At 39.8% G+C, this 11,189-nt stretch overlaps 1 protein-coding gene across 1 annotated transcript; it reads right to left on the reverse strand.

Annotated features, from left to right (window-relative positions):
- Nucleotides 1-6,833: 6,833 nt before the first annotated feature.
- CTXN3 (cortexin 3) lies at nt 6,834-7,171 on the reverse strand. Its single transcript, XM_005437057.3, has one exon. It carries the CDS (start codon nt 7,125-7,127, stop codon nt 6,834-6,836), a length of 294 nt encoding a protein of 97 aa, XP_005437114.1. The 5' UTR covers nt 7,128-7,171.
- Between the last annotated feature and the right edge of the window lie 4,018 nt (nt 7,172-11,189).

Genomic DNA, 11,189 nt, shown 5'->3' on the forward strand with positions numbered 1-11,189 from the left:
TGCACTGGATTCTTTTCTGCATTTATGCAATCAGAAAATTTGAGGTTTTATAAAAAAGAGTTTGAAAAGATCAAGAAGCATTTCAAAGCATGTAAGCTGATTTCAGCCTGCTGAAGTGAAGGGAGTACTTGTATACCTGAGATGATAATTTTTTGCAGTTGTGAATAATTATTTTCTAAACCCATTGGAGAGTTCCTAGTATTGAGATACCATTCTATATGGTATTTCTACATTATCTATTTGTTTTAGGCAAGAACTTTCTCTGTCTATGCCTTATCTCCAGGATATACTTAGCAAAATGTGATTTTGTTTATTATTTTGGTCTCTGCTGCTATGTAACCAGAAACACATGAACTAACCAGTACTTACCATCAACCACATTCCACAAAGCTAACAGTCCCTCAAACCTTTGATTTTAATTATTGCGTATAAAAGCATTCTTCTACTTTAATAACACCCATTTTCTATATGGGCTAGAGAGAAGCTTCAGAAAAGTTGCAAACATTGTATCATATGGTAACATCACGCTGTGTTACGCTAATTGGTAGTGAGATATGTAGGGCCAACATATTACAGTACTTCAGGGAAAGAAACTACATTTTTGTACACAAGCCAGTCACGTTACCTTCTGAAGTTAACAATAATGAATGGAAGTGATTGGCAAAAGCTACAACGACTAAAAATAGTAATCCTGACCAGGTAGGTCATGGGGATATGGAAGAGTCAGATAAAAACCACAATTGTTCAACCATTTTAAAGTTCTGATTGATTGCTGCGATTCTTTCATTGTATATTTTGTTACCTTGCCCACTTGCAGCATGCCTTCTTGCTTGATGCACCTGGAAGTCACCTTTTCTGAGAGAAGTAAAGCTTTGGCAATGAGCAGACAGGCATTTTGTTTGGAATCCCAAACAAAATGAAGAACTACAGGGAAAAAAACCTAAGGCAGAAAAATCTGAAATTACAAGGTAGGAAGAGAAAAAGAGGATCTTATGCCAATTATTTTTAAGAAAGAGAAGCAACAATGTGTAATGCATTCTCCTGGCACCAAGAAATCCAGATGGTAAGCAGAAGTGACATCTCATTTTGCACAACTGCCATATACACAGTAATGTTTTATGGCCACTCCTTTCTGATTATCAAACTCTTTGCACTCCGCTGTTTGCCATAAAAGACAAAATACAGAAAGTATCAGCAAGATTTATTTATTTTTTTTAACAGCTGGTTAAACTTTACAAAAGTGAGATATTTTCCATCTATCCAAATTGATTAGAAAGCACTAGTAAACATCTAGTAAAGATATTCCAGTAACCTCAAATCATGATTGTATAGGAAACAGGGCAATTTTCAAGTTACTGCCAAAAACTATCCAAAGCATAAACAACTGAAAAAAAGCAAAATAAAAAGCCAAACAAACAAACATCTCAACCAGTTGTAAAGCCTAACAAAAAATAGAGTGATAGAATAGAAATGGTGCTATCAATGGTAACTTTAATGCCTGCCTCATGAGACTGGCCCCTTAATGAGCAGTCAAACACCACGAATGCATATATGTTTTCTCACATTAGAAAGGCTGTGAAAGCATAATGTCACCATAGTAATGTTATGGCATTTATAGGACCTGTTAAGGCTTGACAGCTAATGGTGTTGCTCCTAAAAACTGGTTGATTACAAAAATAATGGAATGCACATGTATTAAATGTCAATACAGCACTACCAATTCTTTGATGCAGATGTATGTATTTAGAAATGTGGAGCTCAATTCTTAGTTACACTAATGTAAATCTAAAGTAACGCAGCTGAAGGCAATTACACCAAGCCAAAGCCATAGGGCATCAACTCTTAAGAATGTGACCCTCCAGCTACAAAAACTTCATATATATGCTTCTTTTTCTCTTGCAAGGATATTGTGACTAATGTCACAAGATTGAAGACCTTTAGGTATACTTCGATTTATGGAGTCTGAAATGATCACCAGCATCAGCCACAGAATTTCAAAGATGAGGTGCTGGAATAATGTATGAGTCTTTCTCCTATCTCAGACCAGGGGTTATTGAACATACTTTAGTCTAAAGTGTAATCCCTAAATGTTCTGCTTCTGGCCTCTGTAATTTTTTTCCTCATATGGAACAATCAAAAATCTGATTTTTTTTTTTTTTTTTGCCTTGACTTCATTGTGTGTAAAGCAGTTGTCTGCTTAGATGTAATTTTCAGTATCACTTTTCTGTATTTAAAACTCTAATACCACATGTAAGATGCAAACATTAAATAATGCAGATAAAATTAAAGAATCTTACTGAAAATCAAATCCATAAGATGGAAGTATGGTCTAGATCAGGTACTGGCTGTTAAGCTGCTGGGACAGCAGCACTGCACCAGATCCCCCAGCTCCCTTGGAGATCTTGCACTGGTCTAAGTAACAGGTTAGGCACAGCTGCTGCACCACTGGTTTTCCCAGAGTAAAAAACAAGAGCTCATACAAAGCAGAATAAATTGTGACAGGACTTACTATGTTTCACAGTTATATCAGAAGTGACGGGTGCATTTTCTACAGTGACTTCAGCGTGGGACAGAAGCCTTCATAGATCCTGCCTTAACACTGATAATAAGACTTTGTCACCTCTGTCTTGAAAAAGACTTTTCACTCATTGCTGCTCCTTCTAGACAATGAATATAACAATTCAGACACCTAAGGGCGTGGTGGGGATTAGTTAGTTAGTGTGCCAAGAAGGAAGAAAGAAAATTGATGTCGTGTCAGCTGCTTTTACAGTGACATTGACAAAAGCACAGGAGCCATGGCAGCCTCACATACCAATACTGCAGAAACGACACCAAATCTATGTGTTAAAAAGAAGTCCAAAACTTTGTTGTGGAAATCCAGAAGCACTGAAAGCAGTATGTGAGATGTGGGAACCAATAGTTTTATTTTCATGCAAACTACATCATTTTATGTTTCACAGATTAAGCATATTTCAATAAACTAGGATGGAAAAAAAAAGGAGATTTTGTGTTGGAGAAAATTCAGGTCATGGCCAGAGACCCAGTCATGATGTAGATCAATGGTTTTCAGCTTTTTTCCTGCAGCTCTTGGGGGTCTGTGGGCTGCTCCTCAGTGGCCATTGACATGGGGAAGTTTGTCGATCCTTGCACCAGAGTATAAGTTCCTACCAAATAGTCTACAGATCAGAACAGAGGCTGCAACTCCTAAGCTAGACTCCAAACCTGCCAATTCACTGTGTACCAATCTCATTAGGTGCACAGGGCCAGAGAGCCACACATCAGGTACCTCCAGGTCTTCTTCTAGGGGCATGTGTGGCAAAAGCTGGCTAAACTATGCTTCACAGATTACTTTGTCAAAATCAGGCATTACACATTTGCTCACAGCACATAGCAGGCAGAACATAGCAGCAGAAGTACACAGCAGTACATAGCAGCAGAAGTAAAAAGAAGTTTGTATTCATATTTCCTCTTATTTACACAAAATTCTTTTGTTGGAAAATTTAATTTGAAGTCCATTCAATTCTATAAACCCCATGTCTGGTTGCGAAGAAGTTTGCCCTGCTGTCAGCTGCATCAATCAGTTGATGGGCTTTTTTTCTTTCCCAGTAAGCACAGCTGTACTGCTGTATCCCAGCTTCACCTACCTTTGAAAGAGAGCTCATACCCTGCTGGTTGCATGGCAATGGCAGATCCATTTCACTGCGGGACAAACACACACGTACATATCCAGCAGTAACCCCTGGCTCTTGCAGAATGCACAGAGCTGTGGATTTCTGTGGATGTATCATTCCTGACACATCCTGACTCCTTTAAATGTAGTTCATGTATGCATAAGTTGCACCCAAACCTCTGGCTGCAGTGAAGAAGTAGCATCGTGCAGTTCTCGTACACATGCACCCCAGATGTTGCTGAGAACAGATTCCTGTCTCAGCTCCATGCTGTTAGGCCAGTGCTTTCATTTAAGGGTCATGAATGACATTTAAAAGTCTTGAAATCCTCATTGGAGTAAATCATCTTTACTCCCTGGTATCTACTAATAAAGGGTTTTGTCTCTCCTTATTCAGCTTTACCTCTCCCCAGTAGCCCTTCGACTTAAACTCCTTATAGTTAGATTGAACAAACTAACATAAATGTAGTATTGATTTAAAAAATACACATATTCCTCCTTTCTCCACAGCACATAAGAGTGCATTTGCTTAAATTATATCAAGAAATATTTATTCTAAAAAGAGTTTTTAAAGATTGCACAGGCTTTTCTACAGAAACTGATATAATAAACAAAAGCCTATACAAGAGTGATGCAGAGCTGCTAAGCTGCCTAAGCATGACTGCATTACGACACAGACTCTTCCTTTGCAGTCTCATTAATATTTCAGGTAATTTCACAGTGAATACATATTCTTGTGAGGCATAGTGATGTGCCAGAGGGTACTTTGTGGACTGGAATACTACTCTGTCCATTCAAAGTCTAGTCTGGTTTCTCCTGGCAAAGGAAAAGTGAGCTATCACATAACTGAATTGCCAGCACGTCTTCAGAAAACTTCTGTTAGACTTTGAGAGTGCGAAGGAAAAATTCTCTGACGCAGTGGGGGAACTGGTGTGTTTCCTATCTTTGCTGTAGTTGATTTAGCAATATCCACAGACAGGCTGACTTAAAAGCGACTGCCCAGCAATATTAAATTCCCCTTAACGGACTGGCTTATCCCAAAGGTTTACAAAAATATCTCTTGGAATTCTTGCAAACATACCAGAGATGCTGGCTGGCTAAGTTTCCAAAATAGTCCCCAGTTAGCAGCTTTCAAACTCCACACAAGAATCAAATTGCCTCACTCGAACACTGTGCTACATTCCCTTGACCAGAGTCATCACCTCCCTCTTTAGGTGCAATTATGAGGAAAAGTCGTTTTCTTTCAAAAGAAAATAAATTTAGAGAGCCTTCAAACAAACAGACCCTGTCACAGGAGAGAAATCCCAGGCCAGAAGGAGAAGCACTGTTTACTGCTGCCTCATAAATATTGACAACGTTGCTTTATACAGCACTGGTGCAACAGGAACATTTCTAATGTGCCACGCTGTCACTAACTCTGGGAAATTATCTGAAAGTCTGAGTTTGCTTTGATCCCCGTGCCCTGGCACTGAGGCATATGTAGCTAAAGCCAGTACCTCATGGCACCTGGAGAACACAGTCGTGTCCCAGTCCCCTTCTCCCCTCTCCATCTCGAAGGTTACCACCCCTGCACCAGGCTGTGCTCGTGTTTCAGCAGAGGCAGGTCACAGCCTGGCTTCTCTCCGTGAACCCTCCAGGGAGCTGCCTTTGGGGCTCCGGCTGCCCTCCTCTGACCCGTCAGCCATCGTGCTGAGCCGCCCCCCCTTCCACTGCCTCCGCCACAAATAGCTGCAACCTTTAGCTGATGGACAGGACAAGCAGCAAAAGGGAAATAAATAGCTCTGAGTGCTGCAGCTAGGGTCAGAGCCTCCGCTCCGATGAGTCAGCGCAGCCACAGCTGTACCAGCTACGGGGCTGGCTTTGTTGCTCCATTTATAGGCTGCAAGCCAAAGCACAAAGGAAAACTTCCCAACTGCTTGTCATTGTTATAGTACAAGTAAAATAGCTAAATCTAGACCTTTGTCTGGAAACAGGCTGCATGCACCTCCCCTTCCCCACTCCTCAAAATGTTTAAGCCTGGCAGCACCAGGACATTTTTCAAAACTCTTCTGTGTGCAGGAGCATGGCCTTTTCCCTCTTGGCAGCATGTCAAATGTTGTTACCACTATAGTATTTCAATGCTGCTAAACAATGCTTGCAAATATCCACTTGGACTTCAAGCAGTTCTGCTAAATTTTATGCAGTCTTTTAAATCTTTCTCTCCCTGATAATGATGCAGATAGGTTTTTGTTTACATTGACTTCTAGGAATGGCTTTTCATTATGCAAATATGTTCAAAGACATTTATAGGTCACGAGAGTGGTGGTTATTTATTGATTCTTAGCACCAATATTTCAGTTGTCCAATTAGGAAACAAAAACAATGCAGTGTGACCTACGTACCAAATAAACAGGCTGAGTGAATACTGGTAATGCAGGATTTGAAATACATGCAAGGCTGAAATATATTTGCATAAGCTGTTGTAAGAACAATGCAGAAACCTATCTTAATAGAAATCCGTTTTGGTACAAAAAGACGAAGATGGGCCAAAATCACCACATATTGTATTCACAACAAAGATTACAGTCAGTAAGTTTTTAGCATTAAGTAGCTTAATCACTGCTTAATGCTAAGAAACCATCTCACTGAATAGCTGGGGAGACATGGAGGAATTTTTTTCTCTTGACACTTTCTAGCTTTTCCAATCTTATCTATGGTATGGGAAACTTCGTCAATTGTCTTGAGAGCATGGGAGATAGAGTAAGAGGAGTCTTGTGGAGCTTGAAAATCTAATTTACAACATACAGGTCATAAAACCACATTTTTACCTCATTTGTAAGACACCTTCTTCCACAACTCTTGTAATGATAAAAAAGGCTACACAAGAGAAAATTTGCTTTAGTGACTTTTAGCTGGTTATAAGAAATCACATACACTACATACTGTTCTAATGCATCTGAAGAAAAGTTCTGCTAATGCAACCTTTTTCTTTTTCCAGTGAGGAGATTCACTAATTTACTTTCAAAAGTTTGCATTGTTTTGGTATTTAAGTAAAATTAAGTTCATTGTATGCATATTTGTATGTTGCAATTCCTACAATATTTGAAAAAAACAGAAACAAAATAGTCATTCCAGGGTTTTTCTTTCTCTGTCAGAGTGCTAAACAAGCCTCCATAATTGTCAGTCTCTATGCAAGAGCATAGTCAAACTGGCCTTTCTCCACTCCATCAAGTCCATCAGCCCAGGTTGAGGTTGGCATACTCTGGTAGGGGTCAAGGAGAATTCGGAAGCAGCGAACAATGAGGATTCCCAATAAAATAAATAATAAAATCACAAAGGCAAATGTTGTTTTCTGTTCCAGGGTCATGCTAGAATTTGATGTCATGTTCTCTGATGGCAGCAAAGTGGCAGCGAGTATCTTTCCATCCATCATCCCAGGAAGCTGAAATGAATAATCCCACAGTTGCCTTCTTTTCATCATCAGTTTGGTGAGGTCAAAGCAGAAACCATTTAGATGCTCTTTGCTATCTGTAGGGCAAGGGGGAAGCAATGTTAACTGTGAACAGCCCCTTTGTTTGTTTGCTTCAATACAACTTTCTCGTAACAGAGAAAAAAGAGATGGAAAAGAACATGACAATGGGCCTACTTGCCTCTGCATCATATATGAGAGCTGTAAGAAATCTTTTACCGCTCTGTTGGCAGTGCAGAATCCAGATACTGGTACGAAATGTCACTAGACCCTAAACTGGCAGTAACCACTCCCTACCTACCATATAATTTTGACTGGGGTAGAACATTTCTTTCCTGCAAGGGAGAAAATGAGATGTTCAATCACACTGCTCCAGTGCGTGGTGCACAGAAATGGCAAATTGCATGTCTTCCTGCAGGACAGACAAATGGCAGTTGATGGTATTTTAGGTTGGGGGAGAGGAGTTTGAAAAACAAATGTAATTATGGTTTTACATGTAATAACCAAAAATGTTTCGAGGTGGGATGGACCAGGATCTGCTGCAGGCCAATAAAATCCCTCTGTCCCCATGGCGGAAAGCAGCAACGATTCAGTGCCTGTAACTTCAGCATTTATGAATGAAAGGCATAAATAATTGGTGTTTGAAATTACAGAAGATGTAGGAAGGCAGCCTGAAGTAAGTCAAGTAGTAATTTAGCTCAAGGGCAGATGTTTCCTCTTCTTACTTAAAATTAGAGTCAGGGTTACAAACACAGCAAGAAAACGTTTTTTATGTCACCAGCTCTGCCATATCAAGAGAATTGCCAGGATCTGGGACTGAAGGTGGCTGTTTCTGGACGGCAGAGCATGTGCTGTGCTGCCACGTACCCCGCGCGTCGGCTCCCTCCGCAGTTTGTCCGGGTGCCTGCTTAGCATTGCTTCCCTCGCCCTTGCACGCTGGATCTTCCTTCCAGTGGGAGGGAAGCACTGCTGGATGCCACAGCTTAGGCCTGGACACTGGCAGCACTGAAATAAGGCTTCAAAACTGATTGAAGGACAATGCTGTCTCAACTGAACATGTGCTAATGGTAAGAGGAAGGAATGGAAACAAAAGAACACAATGCGGTATGTAGCATGCGCAGGTGAAACTTGCACATGACTATAGCCACTCCATCACTCGATTGGAGCCAGTAATGATTTATAAGCATGCCTCAGTGACAGTAGTGTAAGTATAAATGGATTAGGAAAGCACATGAAATATTGCCAGGGTTATCCTAAAAACTGTACTTTAAACAAAATAGAGAAAGTATTAAAGGAACAAATATATTGGAACTGTATGGTTATTATTGCCTGATTTAATTTATAATGAAAAAGATATAAAGATCAAAAATGCTGACTTCCAGTCTTTTAAAAGTGTGCCTCAGCTACTAGCCTATAGAAAATGCAGAAGAATGTCTAATAGAGAGAGCTAAAACTTGAGAAACATAAAGCTGACAGATTTTTTTTTTTTTTTTTTGGGGGGGGGTGGTGTGGTCAGGGGTGATACCTGGTGAAGGAAATAATGAATTCTGGTGATAAATAATCTTGTTATAAAAAAGAAGAAATGTATAAACTGAGACAGTTTATCTATGTATAAATTACAGCATACTTAAATACATACATATTTATAAATGTATAAACTGTACAGTGAAGGCCCTTCTAAAAGGCCTCTAATATTCTGACTTCAGAAAGCTCTTCAGCACATGCATTATGTCACAGGTTTTAATGTTATTTAAGCACATACCCTCAGCTACAAACATATTTACACACGTAACAGTCTTTCCTAAAACTGCAATCACACCATACAGTAACTATGCTTGCTTTTATAGATCAGAGTGTTTTACAAAATGCTTTCCTGATATTTTTCTAGGAATTGTCTGAATACAGTTAGCAGCTGTGGGAGAAAATGCAGAAGATGGAAAACCTATGACTGTCAGGAAAGATCATTTACATACGCTGGTTTTAAATGTCAGACTTAGAATTGACAAAGGACTCTGTATACAGTAACTTCCCACTGTTGAAGAAACTCCATTTTAGAAAAATAGGTATAAGCAGTGACTTTGTGATAAGCAAAGGCAGTTCATTATTTTCCTTTTGGGATCAGAGTAGACACCTAAGTGGGTAATATAGAGAAGAGTTAGATGTTAATTTTCATAACTGTGAGCACTACTGACTGATTTTAGGAACAGGTAAGATGTCTGATTATTTTACAGTTAGCAGCTTTCCACACTCAGAATCCTAATTTTTATGGTATAGATTATATGGCATAAAATACTAAGACTATATTGCAAAGCGGAATGTATTTCCAAGGCTTTAGGCTTCCAGACAGCTTTCTGAGTGTGCTCATTACACTGAATGATTGCAAGCATTTTGGGGCAGGCAGTTTGTCTCTACAGAAAGGCACAGTATCTAGCATAACCACATGCTTTGCCCTCTTTGGACCACTTCTTCTACAAGCTAAAACTCAAATGAGATCATTAACCATTTCCTTTGTGAAAAAAATTATGTTTAACTATCCGCACTGATACAAGCACATGGGTACTTGAAAGGAGAAGGTGACTAGATAAAGACATTGAGTATATCTATAGACACAAGTAATTAGCCTTGGAAGCACCTTGGTCACAGCAATGTGGGCTTGCACACTCTTGGCCTCAGGTCATTCACCTGGAACAACTGGTGTAAGGGAGTCCTCGAACCCCACATCTTTCTCCCTACCTGTCACTTTCTGTTGTGTTAGCAGAGCTCTGCTGGCACCGGGCACCTGAGTCTCTTTCCAACTGGAGACATTCCTTTCCTAGGAGACTATACAGACTGTACATGACAACATACCCTTAAACTGAATTTTATTGCATGAAAGCCTCTGCACTCCTTCTAAGAGTTCCTCCAGCCTGCTTGAACTCCATCCTGCCTTGGTGGTACTGATCAAAGGCTGACAGGGAGGACAGGAGACAGGAAGAGGGTAGGGTGCTAAGGATCTGCAAAGGGAGGCAAAAAGGCCCTTCCCCATGCATGAGGGATATTCTGCTTGAAGATCCACCTCTAATGCAGATCCCAAAAGGCAACAAAGGAAAGCATGAATGTGATGCACAACATAGGTATCCCCATTTCAGCATAAAGGTATCCATGCAACCAAATCAAATAAATAAAAAATACAGATCATTACAAGGGAGGTGGTAGGAACCAGGTAATAATAATAATGACAAAACCCGAATATTGCGGGTTTTTCCAGTTTGTTCCATCACTAAGACCAAAGCTACATTATAGCATGTGTGGAAAAGCCTCATGGTTGTGTAAAAATTTGTTAATTAACGAAGATTCCTCTAGGTGCAGACCTGCTTCTTCCCCCCCCCCCCCCCCTCATCTCAGATAAAATCATAACTGATAGAACAAATAGATTATCTTTCACTGACGTGACTAGCCTGGATTATTTTTTTTTAGTGTAGAGGTTCCCCCTTCAATTAATTTCTGTAATAGGTTCCTGGCAGATGTGTCTAATCCTTTGTCTAATGAGTACACAGTTGCATATCACTCAATCAACATCAGGTTGTCATTATAATTTCTCCTTGCCAGTGTGCACACATCTATTAGGAAGTTCAATTGTAGCTCTCCCTGCAGTGGTGTTTATGGTCTGAGATACAAAATTTATAAAGAAATAAAGAAACAGGGTAAAACTTGCCTATCATAAGTGGCATTAAACTGACAGGTTAGTCATTGGCACATCCTAAGCCTTAAAAGCCTTCATATAGTGTCAGGTGCCCACCTGCAGCCCAGTAGCTGAACTATAAGCATAGAGCCTGGTCAAATGTCACCAAAAGGTAACTCTTCTGGTCAAGCCACTAAAATTTTGGAAGTTAAAATGTCATGGGATTAATTGGTTGATACAGCTATCTACACATTTGTATGAAAGGTACAAGTTCTAGGGACTCTGAACAGTTAAACATGTTCAAAGCACCTTTGATCAGTCTTTCTCTGGTTTCAGCATTTCATTTGTTTTGAAGTTGAGTTTAATTGAAAATTGCTGTGCATTAAAAGGATTTCCTTAAAGTTCACAGTTTA

The sequence above is a fragment of the Falco cherrug genome, chromosome Z (genome assembly GCF_023634085.1).
Source record: "Falco cherrug isolate bFalChe1 chromosome Z, bFalChe1.pri, whole genome shotgun sequence".
Lineage (NCBI taxonomy): Eukaryota > Metazoa > Chordata > Aves > Falconiformes > Falconidae > Falco > Falco cherrug.

Coding starts and splice junctions, on each gene's coding strand:
- CTXN3 (XM_005437057.3), bottom strand. CDS start 7,127: ATGATGAAAAGAAGGCAACTGTGGGATTATTCATTTCAGCTTCCTGGG.